General features: G+C 37.4%; 2 protein-coding genes across 2 annotated transcripts in view; both read left to right on the top strand.

Annotated features, from left to right (window-relative positions):
- Nucleotides 1-814: 814 nt before the first annotated feature.
- On the top strand, nt 815-19,205 carry LOC133624301 (nucleoredoxin-like protein 1). Its single transcript, XM_061987782.2, has 4 exons — nt 815-917; nt 17,243-17,508; nt 17,600-17,689; nt 17,761-19,205. Exons 2-4 carry the CDS (start codon nt 17,273-17,275, stop codon nt 18,035-18,037), a joined length of 603 nt encoding a protein of 200 aa, XP_061843766.1. The 5' UTR covers nt 815-917; nt 17,243-17,272; the 3' UTR covers nt 18,038-19,205.
- Nucleotides 17,904-25,837, top strand: part of LOC133624300 (nucleoredoxin-like protein 1) — a 28,173-nt gene continuing 20,239 nt past the window's right edge. Inside the window, exon 1 of the mRNA XM_061987781.2 lies at nt 17,904-17,974. The gene's annotated coding sequence lies outside the window, so the exon portion shown is untranslated. The remainder of the gene's footprint in view (nt 17,975-25,837) is intronic.

Genomic DNA, 25,837 nt, shown 5'->3' with positions numbered 1-25,837 from the left:
CATGGCAAATTCTTGCATCCAGCACACCTTACAATAGTGGTAATAAAAGATGCAACCTATGCTTGAAAGAGAAACTGTTTATTATTTACCGTCCAGACCTGTCATCCCTCAACAAGCGCAGCGAAATTGTAACAACATGCCGCCATAGACGGAAACACCTCCTAGGTAACACATGAGCCAATCACCACGCCCCTAGGCCAGCCTGTACCCACCCACTCTGTGCCCTATATGAACCATGGTATGCGAATGCTCCCATTAAAATCTCCTGACGATTGAGGGTACCCCCCCTCATGAAACAGGCCTGTAGAGATGAAATAGTCTTGTGATTTTTTTTCCCACACATACATATATTGCGCTCTACTACGGTATCGAGCACTATTTTTTGGATAACCTTATTAAGACATATATATATATATATATAATGTGTATTTTAGGCTTTAATCAAACAAAATATGCTAAAATGCTAGCATAAAACATTAGCATGCTAACATAGGAGAAGTTAACATACTTCTAAGTTGGCGCCAAGTATCAAAAACTATGAGCTTAATGATTAAACAAACAAGCATAAATCGTTAGCATATAAATGTTAGCAGATGACAGGAAGAAAAAACAATAATACAACATTCTCCTTCATCCATTTGTGTTGTGTTCTCAGTGCATGCATGGACGACAACTGGCCTGCTCAGGTTGTCCCACAGAAGTAAGAAGCTTGCCTCTTCTGAGCTGGAGTTTGTGGCTCCTGACACGCCCATTCTTATCTCTAATCTCCACCTGTAAATCCCGGCGTGGCTGGAAGTGGACGCACAAAGCCAAGGGAAGGAAGCAGTGAGGGTGTCACCAAAAGGGCAACAAATCAAGGATGAAAACAATGGCCGGCAAGAGAAAGTTGGGATATATTTGAGACGAGGAGTTTCAAGGTGAGGTAAATTACTGGCGCTATATTCAGCTGCCACAGCACGTCGGGCGATTGATTGCCTATTAAATTAGCTATTAACCAAACAAGGCGCCGGCGCTACTATATCAGGCCGCGATCAATGCGCTTCAAAAAGTGAACAGGATGATTGCGAAATGACTTTCTCCCAATGTAGGATTTAAGCTTTGCCCTCTCCGAGTCTTACAGTAAATCCCTTTTTCCAGGCGGCGTCCAGTTTTTCAACGCGGCTCTCCTCTATCAGCGCGGGATGTTTCAGTGTGCGGTTGCGGCGCCAAATAGATCAGCTCAAAGCCGGAGAGCCAAATCTAATTTGTGAGGTTATCACTGTCAATTCTCAGCCTGCAGCGACACTGAAATACGGGCTGGCCCCCGACGGATGAAGAACGTTTCGGCCTGAACTTTATTTCGACATCAGACTGTGGTGAGAGAAGATAGCTAAAATGCCGGCTTAAAACGATAGCATGTTGGCGTTAAAATGATGACACAGGATGAGTTATCATACTTGTAAGATGGCGCCAAGTATCAAAAACCATAATTTTAGGCTTTAATCAAACAGAATTTGCTAAATTGTTAGCATATATAATTAGCATGCTAACATAGAAGTTAAGATACTTCTAAGATGGCGCCAAGTATCAAAAACCATAATTTTAGGCTTTAATCAAACAAAATTTGCTAAATTGTTAGCATAAATAATTAGCATGCTAACATAGAAGTTAAGATACTTCTAAGATGGCGCCAAGTATCAAAAACCATGATTTTAGGCTTTAATCAAACAAAATGTGCTAAAATGCTACCATAAATAATTAGCATGCTAACATAGGAGAAGTTAACATACTTCTGAGATGGCGCCAAGTATCAAAAACCATCATTTTAGGCTTTAATCTAACAAAATTTGCTAAAATGCTAGCATATATAATTAGCATGCTAACATAGGATGAGTTATCATACTTGTAAGATGGTGCCAAGTATCAAAAACAATGATTTTAGGTTTTAATCAAACACAATTAAATACAACCATAAAATGTTAGCACGCTAATGTTGGCATGCTAACACAGGATGAGTTATCATACTTGTAAGATGGCGCCAAGTATCAAAAACCATAATTTTAGGCTTTAATCAAACAAAATTTGCTAAATTGTTAGCATAAATAATTAGCATGCTAACATAGAAGTTAAGATACTTCTAAGATGGCGCCAAGTATCAAAAACCATAATTTTAGGCTTTCATCAAACAAAATGTGCTAAAATGCTAGCATAAATATTTAGCATGCTAACATAAGAGAAGTTAACATACTTCTAAGATGGCGCCAAGTACCGTATTTTTCGGACTGTAAGTCGCTCCGGAGTATAAGTCGCACCGGCCGAAAATGCATAATAAAGTAGGAAAAAAACATATATAAGTCGCACTGGAGTATAAGTCGCATTTTTTGGGGAAATTTATTTGATAGAACCCAACACCAAGAATAGACATTTGAAAGGCAATTTAAAATAAATAAAGAATAGTGAACAACAGGCTGAATAAGTGTACGTTATATGACGCATAAATAACCAACTGAGAACGTGCCTGGTATGTTAACGTAACATATTATGGTAAGAGTCATTCAAATAACTGTAACATATAGAACATGCTATACGTTTACCAAACAATCTGTCACTCCTAATCGCTAAATCCCATGAAATCTTATACGTCTAGTCTCTTACGTGAATGAGCTAAATAATATTATTTGATATTTTACGATAATGTGTTAATAATTTCACACATAAGTTGGTCCTGAGTATAAGTCGCACCCCCGACCAAACTATGAAAAAAACTGCGACTTATACTCCGAAAAATACGGAATCAAAAACCATGATTTTAGGCTTTAATCAAACAAAATGTGCTAAAATGCTAACATAAATAATTAGCATGCTAACATAGGAGAAGTTAACATACTTCTGAGATGGCGCCAAGTATCAAAAACCATCATTTTAGGCTTTAATCTAACAAAATTTGCTAAAATGCTAGCATATATAATTAGCATGCTAACATAGGATGAGTTATCATACTTGTAAGATGGTGCCAAGTATCAAAAACAATGATTTTAGGTTTTAATCAAACACAATTAAATACTACCATAAAATGTTAGCACGCTAATGTTGGCATGCTAACACAGGATGAGTTATCATACTTGTAAGATGGGGCCAAGTATCAAAAACCATCATTTTAGGCTTTGATCAAACAAAATGTGCTAAAATGCTAGCATAAATAATTAGCATGCTAACATAGAAGTTAACATACGTCCAAGATGGTACCAAGTATCAAAATCCATAATTTTAGGCTTTAATCAAACACAATTTGCTAAAATGCTAGCATAAATAATTAGCATGCTAACATAGGAGAAGTTAACATACTTCTAAGATGGTGCCAAGTATCAAAAACCATGATTTTAGGCTTTAATCAAACAAAATGTGCTAAAATGCTATCATAAATATATAGCATGCTAACATAGGAGAAGTTAACATACTTCTAAGATGGCGCCAAGTATCAAAAACCATGATTTTAGGCTTTAATTAAACAAAATTAGCTAACATACTAGCATAAATAATTAGCATGCTAACATAGGAGAAGTTAACATACTTCCAAGATGGTGCCAAGTATCAAAATCCATAATTTTAGGCTTTAATCAAATAACATTTGCTAAAATACTAGCATAAATAATTAGCATGCTAACAAACACAATTAAATACTACCATAAAATGTTAGCACGCTAATGTTGGAATGCTAACACAGGATGAGTTATCATACTTGTAAGATGGCGCCAAGTATCAAAACCCATAATTTTAGGCTTTAATCAAACAAAATTTGCTAAATTGTTAGCATAAATAATTAGCATGCTAACATAGAAGTTAAGATACTTCTAAGATGGCGCCAAGTATCAAAAACCATCATTTTAGGCTTTGATCAAACAAAATGTGCTAAAATGCTAGCATAAATATTTAGCATGCTAACATAAGAGAAGTTAACATACTTCTAAGATGGCGCCAAGTACCGTATTTTTCGGACTGTAAGTCGCTCCGGAGTATAAGTCGCACCGGCCGAAAATGCATAATAAAGTAGGAAAAAAACATATATAAGTCGCACTGGAGTATAAGTCGCATTTTTTGGGGAAATTTATTTGATAGAACCCAACACCAAGAATAGACATTTGAAAGGCAATTTAAAATAAATAAAGAATAGTGAACAACAGGCTGAATAAGTGTACGTTATATGAGGCATAAATAACCAACTGAGAACGTGCCTGGTATGTTAACGTGACATATTATGGTAAGAGTCATTCAAATAACTATAACATATAGAACATGCTATACGTTTACCAAACAATCTGTCACTCCTAATCGCTAAATCCCATGAAATCTTATACGTCTAGTCTCTTACGTGAATGAGCTAAATAATATTATTTGATATTTTACGATAATGTGTTAATAATTTCACACATAAGTTGGTCCTGAGTATAAGTCGCACCCCCGACCAAACTATGAAAAAAACTGCGACTTATACTCCGAAAAATACGGTATCAAAAACCAGGATTTTAGGCTTTAATCAAACAAAATGTGCTAAAATGCTACCATAAATAATTAGCATGCTAACATAGGAGAAGTTAACATACTTCTGAGATGGCGCCAAGTATCAAAAACCATCATTTTAGGCTTTAATCTAACAAAATTTGCTAAAATGCTAGCATATATAATTAGCATGCTAACATAGGATGAGTTATCATACTTGTAAGATGGTGCCAAGTATCAAAAACAATGATTTTAGGTTTTAATCAAACACAATTAAATACCACCATAAAATGTTAGCACGCTAATGTTGGCATGCTAACACAGGATGAGTTATCATACTTGTAAGATGGGGCCAAGTATCAAAAAACATAATTTTAGGCTTTGATCAAACAAAATGTGCTAAAATGCTAGCATAAATAATTAGCATGCTAACATAGAAGTTAACATACTTCCAAGATGGTACCAAGTATCAAAATCCATAATTTTAGGCTTTAATCAAACACAATTTGCTAAAATGCTAGCATAAATAATTAGCATGCTAACATAGGAGAAGTTAACATACTTCCAAGATGGTGCCAAGTATAAAAATCCATAATTTTAGGCTTTAATCAAACAAAATGTGCTAAAATGCTATCATAAATATATAGCATGCTAACATAGGAGAAGTTAACATACTTCTAAGATGGCGCCAAGTATCAAAAACCATGATTTTAGGCTTTAATTAAACAAAATTTGCTAAAATACTAGCATAAATAATTAGCATGCTAACATAGGAGAAGTTAACATACTTCCAAGATGGTGCCAAGTATCAAAATCCATAATTTTAGGCTTTAATCAAATAACATTTGCTAAAATACTAGCATAAATAATTAGCATGCTAACAAACACAATTAAATACTACCATAAAATGTTAGCACGCTAATGTTGGAATGCTAACACAGAATGAGTTATCATACTTGTAAGATGGTGCCAAGTACAAACCTCGTTTCCATATGAGTTGGGAAATTGTGTTAGATGTAAATATAAACGGAATACAATGATTTGCAAATCATTTTCAACCCATATTCAGTTGAATATGCTACAAAGACATAGGAGAAGTTAACATACTTCTAAGATGGTGGCAAGTACCAAAAACCATAATTTTAGGCTTTAATCAAACAAAATTTGCTAAAACGCTAGCATAAATAATTAGCATGCTAACATAGGATGAGTTATCATACTTGTAAGATGGTGCCAAGTATCAAAAACAATGATTTTAGGCTTTAATCAAACACAATTAAATACTACCATAAAATATTAGCACGCTAATGTTGGAATGCTAACACAGGATGAGTTATCATACTTCTAAGATGGCGCCAAGTATCAAAAACCATAATTTTAGGCTTTAATCAAACAAAATGTGCTAAAATGCTAGCATAAATAATTAGCATGCTAACATAAGAGAAGTTAACAAACTTCTAAGATGGTGCCAAGTATCAAAATCCAAAATTTTAGGCTTTAATCAAACAAAATGTGCTAAAATGCTAGCATAAATAATTAGCATGCTAACAAAGGAGAAGTTAACATACTTCTGAGATGGCGCCAAGTGTCAAAAACCATGATTTTAGGCTTTAATCATACAACATTTGCTAAAATGCTAGCATAAATAATTAGCATGCTAACATAGGAGAAGAAAACATACTTCTAAGATGGCGCCAAGTATCAAAAACCATAATTTTAGGCTTTAATTAAACATTTGCTAAAATGCTAGCATGAATAATTAGCATGCTAGCATTAGCGTGCTAACATTTTATGGTACCATAAAATGTTAGCACGCTAATGTTAGCATGCTAACACAGGATGAGTTATTATACTTGTAAGATGGCGCCAAGTATCAAAAACCATAATTTTAATCTTTAATTAAACAAAATGTGCTAAAATGCTAGCATAAATAATTAGCATGCTAACATAGGAGAAGTTAACATACTTCTAAAATGGCGTCAAGTATCAAAAACCATAATTTTAGGCTTTAATCAAACAAAATGTGCTAAAATGCTAGCATAAATAATTAGCATGCTAACATAGGAGAAGTTAACATACTTGTAAGATGGCGCAAAGTATCAAAAACCATGACTTTAGGCTTTAATCAAACAAAATGTGCTAAAATGCTAGCATAAATAATTAGCATGCTAACATAGAAGTTAACATACTTCTAAGATGGTGGTAAGTATAAAAAAAACATAATTTTAGGCTTTAATCAAACAAAATTTGCTAAAATGCTAGCATAAATAAATAGCATGATAACATAGAAGTTAACATACTTCTAAGATGGCGCCAAGTATCAAAAACCATGATTTTAGACTTTAATCAAACAAAATTTGCTAAAATGCTAGCATAAATAATTAGCATGCTAACATAGGAGAAGTTAACATACTTCCAAGTTGGTGCCAAGTATCAAAAACCATAATTTTAGGCTTTAGTCAAACAAAATTAAATACTACCATAAAATGTTAGCACACTAATGTTGGCATGCTAACACAGGATGAGTTATCATACTTGTAAGATGGCGCCAAGTATCAAAAACCATAATTTTAGGCTTTAATCAAACAAAATGTGCTAAAATGCTAGCATAAATAATTAGCATGCTAACATAGAAGTTAACATACTTCTAAGATGGTGCCAAGTATCAAAATCCATAATTTTAGGCTTTAATCAAACAAAATTTGCTAAAATGTTAGCATAAATAATTAGCATGCTAACATAGGAGAAGTTAATATACTTCTAAGATGGCGCCAAGTATCAAAAACCATGCCTTTAGGCTTTAATCAAACAAAATGTGCTAAAATGCTAGCATAAATAATTAGCATGCTAACATAGAATTTAAAATACTTCTAAGATGGTGGTAAGTATAAAAAAAACATAATTTTAGGCTTTAATCAAACAAAATGTGCTAAAATGCTATCATAAATAATTAGCATGCTAACATAGAAGACGTTAACATACTTCTAAGATGGCGCCAAGTATCAAAAACCATGATTTTAGGCTTTAATTAAACAAAATGTGCTAAAATACTAGCATAAATAATTTGCATGCTAACATAGGAGAAGTTAACATACTTCCAAGATGGTGCCAAGTATCAAAATCCATAATTTTAGGCTTTAATCAAATAACATTTGCTAAAATACTAGCATAAATAATTAGCATGCTAACAAACACAATTAAATACTACCATAAAATGTTAGCACGCTAATGTTGGAATGCTAACACAGAATGAGTTATCATACTTGTAAGATGGTGCCAAGTACAAACCCCGTTTCCATATGAGTTGGGAAATTGTGTTAGATGTAAATATAAACGGAATTCAATGATTTGCAAATCATTTTCAACCCATATTCAGTTGAATATGCTACAAAGACATAGGAGAAGTTAGCATACTTCTAAGATGGTGCCAAGTACCAAAAACCATAATTTTAGGTTTTAATCAAACAAAATGTGCTAAAGTGCTAGCATAAATAATTAGCATGCTAACATAGAAGTTAACATACTTCCAAGATGGTGCCAAGTATCAAAATCCATAATTTTAGGCTTTAATCAAACAAAATGTGCTAAAATGTTAGCATAAATAATTAGCATGCTAACATAGGAGAAGTTAATATACTTCTAAGATGGCGCCAAGTATCAAAAACCATGACTTTAGGCTTTAATCAAACAAAATGTGCTAAAATGCTAGCATAAATAATTAGCATGCTAACATAGGAGAAGTTAACATACTTCCAAGATGGTGCCAAGTATAAAAATCCATAATTTTAGGCTTTAATCAAACAAAATGTGCTAAAATGCTATCATAAATAATTAGCATGCTAACATAGGAGAAGTTAACATACTTCTAAGATGGCGCCAAGTATCAAAAAACATGATTTTAGGCTTTAATTAAACAAAATTTGCTAAAATACTAGCATAAATAATTTGCATGCTAACATAGGAGAAGTTAACATACTTCCAAGATGGTGCCAAGTATCAAAATCCATAATTTTAGGCTTTAATCAAATAACATTTGCTAAAATACTAGCATAAATGAATAGCATGCTAACAAACACAATTAAATACTACCATAAAATGTTAGCACGCTAATGTTGGAATGCTAACACCGGATGAGTTATCATACTTCTAAGATGGCGCCAAGTATCAAAAAACATGATTTTAGGCTTTAATCAAACAAAATGTGGTAAAATGCTAGCATAAATAATTAGCATGCTAACATAGGAGAAGTTAACATACTTCCAAGATGGTGCCAAGTATAAAAATCCATAATTTTAGGCTTTAATCAAACAAAATGTGCTAAAATGCTATCATAAATATATAGCATGCTAACATAGGAGAAGTTATCATACTTCTAAGATGGCGCCAAGTATCAAAAACCATGATTTTAGGCTTTAATTAAACAAAATTTGCTAAAATACTAGCATAAATAATTTGCATGCTAACATAGGAGAAGTTAACATACTTCCAAGATGGTGCCAAGTATAAAAATCCATAATTTTAGGCTTTAATCAAACAAAATGTGCTAAAATGCTATCATAAATAATTAGCATGCTAACATAGGAGAAGTTAACATACTTCTAAGATGGCGCCAAGTATCAAAAACCATGATTTTAGGCTTTAATTAAACAAAATTTGCTAAAATACTAGCATAAATAATTTGCATGCTAACATAGGAGAAGTTAACATACTTCCAAGATGGTGCCAAGTATCAAAATCCATAATTTTAGGCTTTAATCAAATAACATTTGCTAAAATACTAGCATAAATAATTAGCATGCTAACAAACACAATTAAATACTACCATAAAATGTTAGCACGCTAATGTTGGAATGCTAACACAGAATGAGTTATCATACTTGTAAGATGGTGCCAAGTACAAATCTCGTTTCCATATGAGTTGGGAAATTGTGTTAGATGTAAATATAAACGGAATACAATGATTTGCAAATCATTTTCAACCCATATTCAGTTGAATATGCTACAAAGACATAGGAGAAATTAACATACTTCTAAGATGGTGCCAAGTACCAAAAACCATAATTTTAGGCTTTAATCAAACAAAATTTGCTAAAATGCTTGCATAAATAATTAGCATGCTAACATAGGATGAGTTATCATACTTGTAAGATGGTGCCAAGTATCAAAAACAATGATTTTAGGCTTTAGTCAAACAAAATTAAATACTACCATAAAATGTTAGCACGCTAATGTTGGCATGCTAACACAGGATGAGTTATCATACTTGTAAGATGGCACCAAGTATCAAAAACCATAATTTTAGGCTTTAATCAAACAAAATGTGCTAAAATGCTAGCATAAATAATTAGCATGCTAACATAAGAGAAGTTAACAAACTTCTAAGATGGTGCCAAGTATCAAAATCCAAAATTTTAGGCTTTAATCAAACAAAATTTGCTAAAATGCTAGCATAAATAATTAGCATGCTAACAAAGGAGAAGTTAACATACTTCTGAGATGGCGCCAAGTGTCCAAAACCATGATTTTAGGCTTTAATCATAGAACATTTGCTAAAATGCTAGCATAAATAATTAGCATGCTAACATAGGAGAAGAAAACATACTTCTAAGATGGCGCCAAGTATCAAAAACCATAATTTTAGGCTTTAATTAAACATTTGCTAAAATGCTAGCATGAATAATTAGCATGCTAACATTAGCGTGCTAACATTTTATGGTACCATAAAATGTTAGCACGCTAATGTTAGCATGCTAACACAGGATGAGTTATTATACTTGTAAGATGGCGCCAAGTATCAAAAACCATAATTTTAATCTTTAATTAAACAAAATGTGCTAAAATGCTAGCATAAATAATTAGCATGATAACATAGGAGAAGTTAACATACTTCTAAAATGGCGTCAAGTATCAAAAACCATAATTTTAGGCTTTAATCAAACAAAATGTGCTAAAATGCTAGCATAAATAATTAGCATGCTAACATAGGAGAAGTTAACATACTTGTAAGATGGCGCAAAGTATCAAAAACCATGACTTTAGGCTTTAATCAAGCAAAATGTGCTAAAATGCTAGCATAAATAATTAGCATGCTAACATAGAAGTTAACATACTTCTAAGATGGTGGTAAGTATAAAAAAAACATAATTTTAGGCTTTAATCAAACAAAATTTGCTAAAATGCTAGCATAAATAATTAGCATGATAACATAGAAGTTAACATACTTCTAAGATGGCGCCAAGTATCAAAAACCATGATTTTAGACTTTAATCAAACAAAATTTGCTAAAATGCTAGCATAAATAATTAGCATGCTAACATAGGAGAAGTTAACATACTTCCAAGTTGGTGCCAAGTATCAAAAACCATAATTTTAGGCTTTAGTCAAACAAAATTAAATACTACCATAAAATGTTAGCACACTAATGTTGGCATGCTAACACACGATGAGTTATCATACTTGTAAGATGGCGCCAAGTATCAAAAACCATAATTTTAGGCTTTAATCAAACAAAATGTGCTAAAATGCTAGCATAAATAATTAGCATGCTAACATAGAAGTTAACATACTTCTAAGATGGTGGTAAGTACAAAAAAACATAATTTTAGGCTTTAATCAAACAAAATTTGCTAAAATGTTAGCATAAATAATTAGCATGCTAACATAGGAGACGTTATCATACTTGTAAGATGGTGCCAAGTAGTAAAAACCAGGATTTTAGGCTTTAATCAAACACAATTAAATACTACCATAAAATGTTAGCACACTAATGTTAGCATGCTAACACAGGATGAGTTATTATACTTGTAAGATGGCGTCAAGTATCAAAATCCATAATTTTAGGCTTTAATCAAACAAAATTTGCTAAAATGCTAGCATAAATAATTAGCATGCTAACATAGGAGAAGTTAACATACTTTTAAAATTGTGCCAAGTATCAAAAACCATGATTTTAGGCTTTAATCAAACAAAATTTGCTAAAATGCTAACATAAATAGTTTGTATGCTAACATAGGAGAAGTTAACATACTTCTAAGATGGTGCCAAGTATCAAAAACCATAATTTTAGGCTTTAATCAAACAAAATGTGCTAAAATGCTAGCATAAATAATTAGCATGCTAACATAGAAGTTAACATACTTCTAAGATGGCGCCAAGTATCAAAAACCATAATTTTAGGCTTTAATCAAACAAAATGTGCTAAAATGCTAGCATAAATAATTAGCATGATAACATAGAAGTTAACATACTTCTAAGATGGCGCCAAGTATCAAAAACCATGATTTTAGACTTTAATCAAACAAAATTTGCTAAAATGCTAACATAAATAGTTTGTATGCTAACATAGGAGAAATTAACATACTTGTAAGATGGTGCCAAGTATCAAAAACCATAATTTTAGGCTTTAATCAAACAAAATTTGCTAAAATGCTAGCATAAATAATTAGCATGCTAACAAAGGAGAAGTTAACATACTTCTGAGATGGCGCCAAGTGTCAAAAACCATGATTTTAGGCTTTAATCATACAACATTTGATAAATGCTAGCATAAATAATTAGCATGCTAACATAGGAGAAGAAAACATACTTCTAAGATGGCGCCAAGTATCAAAATCCATAATTTTAGGCTTTAATTAAACATTTGCTAAAATGCTATCATGAATAATTAGCAAGCTTACATTAGCGTGCTAACATGTTATGGTACCATAAAATGTTAGCACGCTAATGTTAGCATGCTAACACAGGATGAGTTATTATACTTGTAAGATGGCGCCAAGTATCAAAAACCATAATTTTAAGCTTTAATTAAACAAAATGTGCTAAAATGCTAGCATAAATAATTAGCATGCTAACATAGGAGAAGTTAACATACTTGTAAGATGGCGCAAAGTATCAAAAACCATGATTTTAGGCTTTAATCAAACAAAATGTGCTAAAATGCTAGCATAAATAATTAGCATGCTAACATAGGAGAAGTTAACATACTTGTAAGATGGCGCAAAGTATCAAAAACCATGATTTTAGGCTTTAATCAAACAAAATTTGCTAAAATGCTAACATAAATAGTTTGTATGCTAACATAGGAGAAGTTAACATACTTCTAAGATGGTGCCAAGTATCAAAAACCATAATTTTAGGCTTTAATCAAACAAAATTTGCTAAAATGCTAGCATAAATAATTAGCATGCTAACATAGAAGTTAACATACTTCTAAGATGGCGCCAAGTATCAAAAAACATAATTTTAGGCTTAATCAAACACAATTAAATACTACCATAAATGTTGGCATGCTAACACAGGATGAGTTATCGTACTTGTAAGATGACGCCAAGTATAAAAAAACATAATTTTAGGCTTTAATCAAACAAAATGTGCTAAAATGCTAGCATAAATAATTAGCATGCTACCATAGGAAAAGTTAACATACTTCCAAGATGGCGCCAAGTATCAAAATCCATAATTTTTAGGTATAAACTTAAAAAATCCGCTAAAAAGCTAGTATAAAATATTAGTATGCTAAGTTTAACATGATGATATAGGAAAGGTTAGTGTACTTCTAAGATGGCACCAAGTATCAAAACCCATGATTTTAGGTTCATACAAAATGCATCCATCCATCTTCTTCCACTTATCCGAGGTCGGGTCGCGGGGGCAGCAGCCTAAGCAGGGAAGCCCAGACTTCCCTCTCCCCAGCCACTTCGTCCAGCTCCTCCCGGGGGATCCCGAGGCGTTCCCAGGCCAGCCGGGAGACATAGTCTTCCCAACGTGTCCTGGGTCTTCCTCGTGGCCTCCTACCGGTCGGACATGCCCTAAACACCTCCTTAGGGAGGCGCTCGGGTGGCATCCTGACCAGATGCCCGAACCACCTCATCTGGCTCCTCTCGATGCGGAGGAGCAGCGGCTTTACTTTGAGCTCCCCCCGGATGACAGAGCTTCTCACCCTATCTCTAAGGGAGAGCCCCGCCACCCGGCGGAGGAAACTCATTTCGGCCGCTTGTACCCGTGATCTTGTCCTTTCGGTCATAACCCAAAGCTCATGACCATAGGTGAGGATGGGAACGTAGATCGACCGGTAAATTGAGAGCTTTGCCTTCCGGCTCAGCTCCTTCTTCACCACAACGGATCGATACAGCGTCCGCATTACTGAAGACGCCGCACCGATCCGCCTGTCGATCTCACGATCCACTCTTCCCTCACTCGTGAACAAGACTCCGAGGTACTTGAACTCCTCCACTTGGGGCAAGATCTCCTCCCCAACCCGGAGATGGCACTCCACCCTTTTCCGGGCGAGAACCATGGACTCGGACTTGGAGGTGCTGATTCTCATCCCAGTCGCTTCACACTCAGCTGCGAACCGATCCAGTGAGAGCTGAAGATCCTGGCCAGATGAAGCCATCAGGACCAAATCATCTGCAAAAAGCAGAGACCTAATCCTGCAGCCACCAAACCGGATCCCCTCAACGCCTTGACTGCGCCTAGAAATTCTGTCCATAAAAGTTATGAACAGAATCGGTGACAAAGGGCAGTTCATACAAAATGAAATAGCAAAAAAGCCAGCATAAAAGGATAGCATATTACAGATAAAGAACATTGCGGCCTGAACTTTATTCCTACATCAGAAAAGTATTTCCACTGTGGTGTTCGGTCTATCACAGCATAATCCTGGGGGGCGTCCATCTAGATTGTTCTAAAGTACAGCATGCTCTCTGTATATCATTCCTTAGATTCATCACAAAAAGGTCTCAGATTGAACATTTTGATGCGCAGATACGTCATTGCAGATGGAAAGTTCAGTCTCAGAAAGTGTCGGGATTTATTTTGGAGCACAGACAATTCTGGAGTTACAGTCGCGATCAAAAGTTGACATACACTTGTAAAGAACATAATGTCATGGCTGTCTTGAGTTTCACATCATTTCTACAACTCTTTATTTTTTTGTGATAGAGTGATTGGAGCACATACTTGTTGCTCACAAAAAAAACATTCATGAAGTTTGGTTCTTTTAAGAATTTATTATGGGTCTACTGAATATGTGGGTGAAAAGTATACATACAGCAATGTTAATATTTGCTTACATGTCCCTTGGCAAGTTTCACTGCAATAAGGCGCTTTTGGTAGCCATCCACAAGCTTCTGGTTGAATTTTTTGACCACTCCTCTTGACAAAATTGGTGCAGTTCGGCTAAATGTGTTGGTTTTCTGACATGGACTTGTTTCTTCAGCATTGTCCACATGTTCTCAATTCAAGACATTGGGAAGGCCATTCTAAAACCTTAATTCTAGCCTGATTTAGCCATTGCTTTACCACTTTTGACGTGTGTTTGGGGTCATTGTCCTGTTGGAACACCCAACTGTGCCCTAGACCCAACCTCCGGGCTGTTGATTTTAGGTTGTCCTGAAGAATTTGGAGGTAATCCTCCTTTTTCATTGTCCCATTTACTCTCTGTAAAGCACCAGTTCCATTGGCAGCAAAACAGGCCCAGAGCATAATACTACCACCACCGTGCTTGACGGTATGGATGGTGTTCCTTGGATTAAAGGCCTCACCTTTTCTCATCCAAACATATTGCTGGGTATTGTGGCCAAACAGCTCAATTTTTGTTTCATCTGACCTTTTCCTCCAGAAGGTCTTATCTTTGTCCATGGGGTGTCACATTTTCAGTAGACCCATAATAAATTCATAAAAGAACCAAACTTCAGGAATGTTTTTTGTGACCAACAAGTATGTGCTCCAATCACTCTATCACCAAAAAATAAAGAGTTATAGAAATAATTGGAAACTCAAGACAGCCATGACATTATGTCTTTCACAACTTTCTGACATGGACTTGTTTCTTCAGCATTGTCCACACGTTTAAGTCAGGACTTTGGGAAGGACATTCTAAAACCTTCATGCCAGCTCAATTTTTGTTTCATCTGACATCACATGGACAAAGATAAGACCTTCTGGAGGAAAGTTATGTGTGTCAGGGCTTTCTCTGCTGGCCTAACATAACCAGAAACCATGATCATAATTAAGGATAAAATAATTTTTTTTAATTTACTTTCCCTAAATATCTAAAAGTATTCATATTCTCTTCATGTCATATTATGCTCCTTCCAGTTCTGTTGTTTTTAGGTTAGAGTTTGTATCCAATCAGAATTCAGCTAGCTTATGTTGCCATGCTGTACCAAATCTGCCAGAGGCCTTCAGTATCAACAATGCAGGCGTCTGTGCACTGTAAGTGAACGGAGACATACAGTTGATAGACAGTTGCGATAGCCAATCAAATCACAAGTTGTTGTCAGTAAGGCCTTCTATATGGCCTTATGTTCAACGTGACATTTACCCGTCCTGTGATTGGATACTCACCGGGACCGTCAGCGGATGAGTTTGAGAACACATACAGTTGATGGACAGTTGCGATAGCCAATCAGATCACAAGTTGTTGACAGATGGTAAGAACTAAAACACGACACAAAGGAAAACACCAAAAAACTCCAAATAAGGCACGGCGTGATGTGACAGGTGGTGACAGTACACCTCCTTTGAGACAAGAGCTATAGCGATGCATGCTTGGTTATGGTTTGAATTCATATCCAACAATTACGAGAACGACTTTTTACTGTCAATATCAGCTCCTGAGTTTCATTTTTTTCAATGATTTCTGCTGGTGGTGGGCCTCGGGATTTTTTCAAATGTGCCTTGGCTCAGAAAAGGTGGGAAAACACTGATGTAAAGACCGAGGCGTGAGGCAATGATACTGAACGGCATTCTACAGGTAAAAGCCTCAATTAATTAATGAAGTGCTCTAAAACTTGCTGGTAGACGGCTGCGTTGACCCTGGATCTCAGGAAACAGAGTGGACCGACACCAGCAGATGACATGGCACCCCAAACCATCACTGATGGTGGAAACTTTACACTAGACTTCAGGCACCGTGGATCCTGTGCCTCTCCTGTCTTCCTCCAGACTCTGGGACCTCGATTTCCAAAGGAAATGCAAAATTTGCATGGTTGGGTGATGGTTTGGGGTGCCATGTCATCTGCTGGTGTCGGTCCACTCTGTTTCCTGAGATCCAGGGTCAACGCAGCCGTCTACCAGCAAGTTTTAGAGCACTTCATGCTTCCTGCTGCTGACCTGCTCTATGGAGATGGAGATTTCAAGTTCCAACAGGACTTGGCGCCTGCACACAGCGCAAAATTTACCCGTGCCTGGTTTACGGACCATGGTATTTCTGTTCTAAATTGGCCCGCCAACTCCCCTGACCTTAGCCCCATAGAAAATCTGTGGGGTATTGTGAAAAGGAAGATGCAGAATGCCAGACCCAAAAACGCAGAAGAGTTGAAGGCCACTATCAGAGCAACCTGGGCTCTCATAACACCTGAGCAGTGCCAGAAACTCATCGACTCCATGCCACGCCGCATTAACGCAGTAATTGAGGCAAAAGGAGCTCCAACCAAGTATTGAGTATTGTACATGCTCATATTTTTCATTTTCATACTTTTCAGTTGGCCAACATTTCTAAAAATCCCTTTTTTGTATTAGCCTTAAGTAATATTCTAATTTTGTGACACACGGAATTTTGGATTTTCATTTGTTGCCACTTCAAATCATCAAAATTAAATGAAATAAACATTTGAATGCATCAGTCTGTGTGCAATGAATAAATATAATGTACAAGTTACACCTTTTGAATGCAATTACTGAAATAAATCAAGTTTTTCAAAATATTCTAATTTACTGGCTTTTACCTGTATATCAGACGAATCATTGCATATCTCCACAGAGGTCTCGTCCATCCGGCGTGTGTTCCGTCATGGTGGACCTATTCCTCAACCGAGTTCTGGTGGAGAACAATTGGGACCAGGATGAGCTCAACACGGAGCGGGAAATCAGCGGGATTCTGGAAAACCGCATCGTTCTGCTGCTCTTTGCCAGCGCCGAGTGTGACAGGTGCTGGGAGTTTGTGCCTGTTCTGAACGACTTCTTCAAGCGCTTGAAAGACCCAGCTTACATTGAATACCCCCGACTGCTGGCACTCATCCATGTCAGGTCTCTGCCAGCTTCTCTCCATGTCATTACTTCATCACACCAGATGTGCTCATGTGCATTGGCTTGATCCTTTCCAATCGCCTCTCTGCAGCTTGGACCAATCAGAGGAGCAGCAGGGGAAATTTCTCAAAGAGATGCACAAGAAGGTTCTGTTTTTGGCCTTTGAGGACCCGTACAGGAAGTAAGTGGACGGAGGGGAGGGAGAGATGTCTCGTTGCATAATACATACTTTTTTTGTGTATGCTATTTCAGAGAACTCCAGGCCATGTTTAAGGTGAAAGAGGTCCCCACTGTGGTGGTCCTTCGCCCCGACGGCTCGGTCCTGTCCCCGAATGCCGTGCAGGACATTTGTCGCTCCGGCTGCCAGTGTTTCCGCGACTGGGAGGAGTCGTCGGAGCTGATCGAGAGAAGCTTCATGCTGAACGAGGAGTTCGACAACCTGAATATGCGCACCGCCAGCGACCCGGTGAGGAGGCTGAAATATAAGACGGAGGACGACAAGAGGAAAAAGAGATGGTGGAGGCTATGAGGGCAAGAGGGAAAGCTGGCAAGACAAAGAAAGAGCAAGCGAGAAAGGAGGGATGTAAAGGAGGAGAGGAGTAAACCTGTACGAGGTGTGTCAGAAAAGTTCCAGGATCATGTCTAAGATCAGACGGCGTTTGCTTTTCTTCAATCAGAATCAGAAGCAGAAGTACTTTAATAATCCCCGAGGGGAAATTACGATTTTCAGCACAATTCCATTCAAGAGCAGACAAACATTACAGGGAGACAGAACAGGATCGCTTGTAACCAACGCACCCAAGTTCTCCGGGTGTCGCTGCCACTACACGAATGAAGAAATCACGGGTGGTACCTGATATTCAGCTGGGACCGACTAAAACAGTAAATAAACACAGGACATATATAACTATTAGCCACAACACGATCAGGCTTATATTTAATATGCCACAAATTAATCCCGCATAACAAACATCTCCCCCCTCCCGTCCAAATCAAAAACCTGCACAACACACTCAATCCCACAGCCCAAAGTGCCGTTCACCTGCCCAAAGTTAATACAGCACATGTATCCCCCCAAAGTCCCCAAAGTTACGTACGTGACATGCACATAGCGGCACGCACGTACGGGCAAGCGATTAAATGTTTGGAAGCCGCAGCGTAATCACGGTACCGCGCATCCAACTCAAAGTCCTCCTGGTAAGAGTCTCTGTTCGTCTAAGCCTGGGCCCCTGGAGAGGGCGTCCAGACTGTGGCCAAGGGAAAAAAAACCTCATAGCCAAAGCACACATAAACGTGTGTATGAGGGAAACATCAAATAACACAAACGACATTAAATACATTAAAAGAGCAGAGCTAATGCAACCAGCCACTTCTACATACAGCCACAAAAGTAAAACAACAACAAGACCAAAAAAATATATATATTCACTGTGTTGGCCTCTGCGGTGTTCCACGCCATCATCTGCTGGGGTGGAGGGAGCATGGCCAGAGACAGGAGCAGACCCAATAAAGCAACCAAGGCAAACTTGGCCGCATGGATGAGCGAGGATGCGTCCAATGAGACCGAGGTGTCCGACACCTGCTCATTCAGCCAAGACGCTGTGAAGCTTGTCCGCAGCCCTGTCTCTTCATCCGCATCTCCCCCAGTCTCTCCAAACGGACTCTGGTGTGGCAGAGACCCAGCAGCTGGTCTCCATGGCCAACACAGGATGAGTTATTATACTTGTAAGATGGCGCCAAGTATCAAAAACCATAATTTTAAGCTTTAATTAAACAAAATGTGCTAAAATGCTAGCATAAATAATTAGCATGCTAACATAGGAGAAGTTAACATACTTCTAAAATGGCGTCAAGTATCAAAAACCATAATTTTAGGCTTTAATCAAACAAAATGTGCTAAAATGCTAGCATAAATAATTAGCATGCTAACATAGGAGAAGTTAACATACTTGTAAGATGGCGCAAAGTATCAAAAACCATAACTTTAGGCTTTAATCAAACAAAATGTGCTAAAATGCCAGCATAAATAATTAGCATGCTAACATAGGAGAAGTTAACATGCTTCTAAGATGGCGCCAAGTATCAAAATAAATAATTTTAGGCTTTAATCAAACAAAATTTGCTAAAATGCTAGCATAAATAATTAGCATGCTAACATAGAAGTTAACATACTTCTAAGATGGTGGTAAGTATAAAAAAAACATAATTTTAGGCTTTAATCAAACAAAATTTGCTAAAATGCTAGCATAAATAATTAGCATGATAACATAGAAGTTAACATACTTCTAAGATGGCGCCAAGTATCAAAAACCATGATTTTAGACTTTAATCAAACAAAATTTGCTAAAATGCTAGCATAAATAATTAGCATGCTAACATAGGAGAAGTTAACATACTTCCAAGTTGGTGCCAAGTATCAAAAACCATAATTTTAGGCTTTAGTCAAACAAAATTAACTACTACCATAAAATGTTAGCACACTAATGTTGGCATGCTAACACACGATGAGTTATCATACTTGTAAGATGGCGCCAAGTATCAAAAACCATAATTTTAAGCTTTAATTTAACAAAATGTGCTAAAATGCTAGCATAAATAATTAGCATGCTAACATAGGAGAAGTTAACATACTTCTAAAATGGCGTCAAGTATCAAAAACCATAATTTTAGGCTTTAATCAAACAAAATGTGCTAAAATGCTAGCATAAATAATTAGCATGCTAACATAGGAGAAGTTAACATACTTGTAAGATGGCGCAAAGTATCAAAAACCATGACTTTAGGCTTTAATCAAACAAAATGTGCTAAAATGCTAGCATAAATAATTAGCATGCTAACATAGGAGAAGTTAACATGCTTCTAAGATGGCGCCAAGTATCAAAATAAATAATTTTAGGCTTTAATCAAACAAAATTTGCTAAAATGCTAGCATAAATAATTAGCATGCTAACATAGAAGTTAACATACTTCTAAGATGGTGGTAAGTATAAAAAAAACATAATTTTAGGCTTTAATCAAACAAAATTTGCTAAAATGCTAGCATAAATAATTAGCATGCTAACATAGAAGTTAACATACTTCTAAGATGGCGCCAAGTATCAAAAACCATGATTTTAGACTTTAATCAAACAAAATTTGCTAAAATGCTAGCATAAATAATTAGCATGCTAACATAGGAGAAGTTAACATACTTGTAAGATGGCGCAAAGTATCAAAAACCATGACTTTAGGCTTTAATCAAACAAAATGTGCTAAAATGCTAGCATAAATAATTAGCATGCTAACATAGGAGAAGTTAACATGCTTCTAAGATGGCGCCAAGTATCAAAATAAATAATTTTAGGCTTTAATCAAACAAAATTTGCTAAAATGTTAGCATAAATAATTAGCATGCTAACATAGAAGTTAACATACTTCTAAGATGGTGGTAAGTATAAAAAAAACATAATTTTAGGCTTTAATCAAACAAAATTTGCTAAAATGCTAGCATAAATAATTAGCATGCTAACATAGAAGTTAACATACTTCTAAGATGGCGCCAAGTATCAAAAACCATGATTTTAGACTTTAATCAAACAAAATTTGCTAAAATGCTAGCATAAATAATTAGCATGCTAACATAGGAGAAGTTAACATACTTCCAAGTTGGTGCCAAGTATCAAAAACCATAATTTTAGGCTTTAGTCAAACAAAATTAAATACTACCATAAAATGTTAGCACACTAATGTTGGCATGCTAACACACGATGAGTTATCATACTTGTAAGATGGCGCCAAGTATCAAAAACCATAATTTTAGGCTTTAATCAAACAAAATGTGCTAAAATGCGCGAAAGTGCCACCCCTTGTCACACAGTCCCAAAGGGTCCCGAACCAAAAGGCAAAAAAAAAACTCCACATGAAAACAAGAGGGAAACATCAGGAACACAACATGCGCTTGAAGAGGCGAGAGCTGTGGCAGGACAACACATGGCCTTATTCTCCTGTTTGCGCTTAAGTGTTTTTGTATGTGCTTAAAGGGGAATTGCAGTTTTTTGGAATTTTGCCTATCATTGACAATATTTATGTAGACAACAACACATATGTCTTTCGTTTTTTTTAATGCAAAGTACAAGGTGGCTAACAATGCAGCGAATGGGCGTACTCTATTGAGCCTATAAAGCACTCTAGAAAAAAAACATCCAAAACCGCCATCAGTACTCCATTTACATGGCGTGACCTAACTATAGAGTATGGGGTTTCGGACTGTCTGATTGTGGCGGTCCGCTCCCTGTATGATCAGTGTCAGAGCTTGGTTCGCATTGCCGGCAGTAAGTCGGACACGTTTCCGGTGAGGGTTGGACTCCGCCAAGGCTGCCCTTTGTCACCGATTCTGTTCATAACTTTCATGGACAGAATTTCTAGGCGCAGTCAAGGCGTTGAGGGGATCCGGTTTGGTGGCTGCAGGATTAGGTCTCTGCTTTTTGCAGATGATTTGGTCCTGATGGCTTCATCTGGCCAGGATCTTCAGCTCTCACTGGATCGGTTCGCAGCTGAGTGTGAAGCGACTGGGATGAGAATCAGCACCTCCAAGTCCGAGTCCATGGTTCTCGCCCGGAAAAGGGTGGAGTGCCATCTCCGGGTTGGGGAGGAGATCTTGCCCCAAGTGGAGGAGTTCAAGTACCTCGGAGTCTTGTTCACGAGTGAGGGAAGAGTGGATCGTGAGATCGACAGGCGGATCGGTGCGGCGTCTTCAGTAATGCGGACGCTGTATCGATCCGTTGTGGTGAAGAAGGAGCTGAGCCGGAAGGCAAAGCTCTCAATTTACCGGTCGATCTACGTTCCCATCCTCACCTATGGTCATGAGCTTTGGGTTATGACCGAAAGGACAAGATCACGGGTACAAGCGGCCGAAATGAGTTTCCTCCGCCGGGTGGCGGGGCTCTCCCTTAGAGATAGGGTGAGAAGCTCTGCCATCCGGGGGGAGCTCAAAGTAAAGCCGCTGCTCCTCCACATCGAGAGGAGCCAGATGAGGTGGCTCGGGCATCTGGTCAGGATGCCACCCGAGCGCCTCCCTAAGGAGGTGTTTAGGGCATGTCCGACCGGTAGGAGGCCACGAGGAAGACCCAGGACACGTTGGGAAGACTATGTCTCCCGGCTGGCCTGGGAATGCCTCGGGATTCCCCGGGAGGAGCTGGACGAAGTGGCTGGGGAGAGGGAAGTCTGGGCTTCCCTGCTTAGGCTGCTGCCCCCGCGACCCGACCTCGGATAAGCGGAAGAAGATGGATGGATGGATGGATGGACCTAACTATTAACCAAGTATCATCCATACTGCTATTATAATTGCTAAAACTGAGGAACTACTTTTAGTTAACTTTATAGTATACAGAGTACCGGTGTTTTTTAGGCAAGGCAAGGCAACTTTATTTGTATAGCACTTTTCATACAAAAGGCAGACTCAAAGTGCTTCACAGACAACAAAGTGAAATGAAAGAAAATAAAAGCAAAATTAAAAATGCAGACAATAAAAATAAAAACAGTGCGGACGTTAAAAGTTAAAAGATTAAAAGATTTAGCTGAAAGCTCAGGTGAACATAAAAGTTTTCAGTCTAGTTTTAAAAGTAGTCAGAGTTGGGGAAAGTCTGACATCTTCAGGAAGTTTATTCCAGCTATTTGTTGCATAGTGACTGAGTGATGCTCTCCCTTGATGTGAGTTTACTCTGGGAACCGCTAACAGATTGGTCTCGGAAGATCTTAGTGATCTAGAGGGCTTATATAGTGGGAGCATATCGGTGATATACTTCGGCCCTAGACCATGTAGTGATTTATATGTGAGCAGGAGGATTTTGAAATCAATTCTCTGATGTACAGGCAACCAATGTAAGGATTTAAGAATTGGTGTAATGCAGTGACGTGCAGTCACTAGAGGCAGGTGAGGCGGGGCCTCACCTGCCATCATGGAAAGAAAAAAAATGTAAAAAGAATTTTTTTTAATTAAATTGTTATATGTATCCAGTGATTATACAATAAAGTTATTTTCCATTTAACTTCACCAGTTTTAGATTATTTTTATTTAAAATCGCTGAATTTTCACATTTGCTGTTCAAATACTGAGAAGAGACGGTGCGGTGATCAGCAGCCAGTTGAGGCACGTCACTCAGTTGTGCCTCATTATGGATTGCTGACTCGGCTAACTGCTGGTCTGCTGTGCAGTGAGACTGTATTGCTATATGAACTATATTATACATTTCCATAGTTTAGTTAGCTGAGGTTTATAATGTACAGTGTATTTTGTCAACAACTGTATGTGTGTAACGTATTTCTTGGGCTGAGGGATCATAAAACGGCTGGAAAAGACGCACTGGCTGAGGCTCGCAGTAATCCGCCTCCTGCACCCCCACCGTAGAATGCAACTGACGGGAGTGTTATATCAACTAAAGCCCACACTCAAACTTTCCACGTGCAAGATTGAATCTATTTAAAAACGTTATTTCATAAGAAGCCAAAAAGTGCAAAAACAATAATGTTCGTGTTGGAGGAGTTGTGAATGACTGCAGGGCCACAACATTAGGTATACCTGCAGACTGCAGGTGTACCTAATTCACAACTCCTCCAACACGAACATTATTGTTTTTGCACTTTTTGGCTTCTTATTAAATAACTTTTGTAACCTATTTTTATGGGCTTTCCTCTTTGTGATGTTAAGTTCCTGTTATGCGCTGTTATACAGTATATGCCTTGAGCTCTTATTTTGAAGGCGCTAAGAGCGGAAGTGATGACACGTTGGAGTGGAGCGCAGGTTTTTGAAAGAAGGTAAATAAAGTGGTCCTCGTGTAAACTGGAGCCTCCGTGTTTGTTATTTTGTAGTTTCATACAGTATAGGCGACATTTATAAACCCTCGGTTACACTTTTTTAAATAGATTCAATCTTGCACGTGGAAAGTTTAAGTGAGGGCTTTAGTTGATATAACACTCCCGTCAGGGGGTGCATTAATCCAGCACAACAGCGGCGCATGGACTTCATTTATAAGTAAAGGTAAGACCATAATAACGTTTTTTTTTTATTAAATGTGCTTTTTTGTGTGCTACAGTTTGTATGTGTAAAGTTAAAGTTAAGTTAAAGTACCAATGATTGTCACACACACACTAGGTGTAATGAAATTTGTCCTCTGCATTTGACCCATCCCCTTGATCACCCCCTGGGAGGTGAGGGGAGCAGTGGGCAGCAGCGGCGCCGCGCCCGGGAATAATTTTTGGTGATTTAACCCCCAATTCCAACCCTTGATGCTGAGTGCCAAGCAGGGAAGAATGCTGGTATGAGCTTTTAAACATAACCCGTTAACTGCTGCCAATCAAATGGTGAATAAGATACTCTTTAGGGTTCATATGTTTGTAAATCTGACTGTGATGAAGTCAGTGCCTCACCAGCCATCAACCTCACTGCACGTCACTGGTGTAATGTGCTCACATTTTTTGGTCTTTGTTAGAACTCTAGCAGCAGCGTTCTGAACAAGCTGTAGCTGCCTGACAGTTTTTTTTGGGAAGACCTGCAAGGAGACCATTACAATAGTCTAGCCTACTGGTAATAAAGGCATGTACAAGTTTTTTTAAAGTCTTAAGCTGACATGAGCCCTCTAAGTCTTGTTACATTTTTGAGGTGATAGTAGGCCGATTTTGTTACCGATTTGATGTGACTGTCGAAATGCAAATCAGAATCTAAAATAACCCCAAGATTTCTGGCTTTATTTGAGGTTTTCAGGGACAGTGATTGAAGGCGTTGGATGACTTTAAACCTTTCTTTTTTAGCACCAAAAACAATGATCTCAGTTTTATCTTCATTTAGTTGTCGGAAATGTTGGCACATCCAGTGTTTGACTTGCTCAATGCACTGGCACAGAAGATCCATGGGGCGATAGTCATTAAGTGATAGCGCTACATAGATTTGGGTGTCGTCGGCATAGCAATGATGGTCAATGTTATTATTTTGCATTAATTGTCCTAGTGGGTTTTAGTACATGTTCCTAATTGCGTCGGTCCTCCTGGACCCTGAAGTCTCCGGACTAAAAGGTACTACTATCAGTATTTATTTTATCCAACTGACTATCATTATTATGATTCGCTTCAGCTGCCGCGGAATACACCGAACAAATCAGCTTGTAATAACTACAAATAGGAAACAACACCACACAAAAGTTTGAAACACAACACTTCATCCTCAAAAGTCCCCGACTGAGCATCACACGTGATCATTGAGTCTTTTTTATTAGGGCCCGCATGGCCCATTGCAAAAGGACTCCCAAAGGGAGTCCTTATGCAATGGGACATAAGGACCTATTGTTTTTCTAAGGTT

Source organism: Nerophis lumbriciformis, linkage group LG27 (assembly GCF_033978685.3).
Source record: "Nerophis lumbriciformis linkage group LG27, RoL_Nlum_v2.1, whole genome shotgun sequence".
In the NCBI taxonomy this organism is placed as follows: domain Eukaryota; kingdom Metazoa; phylum Chordata; class Actinopteri; order Syngnathiformes; family Syngnathidae; genus Nerophis; species Nerophis lumbriciformis.
This window is presented reverse-complemented; position numbering and strand designations above follow the sequence as displayed.

Bases quoted from the DNA above. Each gene is read 5' to 3' on its own strand.
- LOC133624301 (XM_061987782.2), top strand. From the start codon at position 17,273: ATGGTGGACCTATTCCTCAACCGAGTTCTGGTGGAGAACAATTGGGAC. The intron at 17,509-17,599 runs GTCTCTGCCAGC...GCCTCTCTGCAG, and splicing joins CTGGCACTCATCCATGTCAG to CTTGGACCAATCAGAGGAGC. The intron at 17,690-17,760 runs GTAAGTGGACGG...ATGCTATTTCAG, and splicing joins TTTGAGGACCCGTACAGGAA to AGAACTCCAGGCCATGTTTA.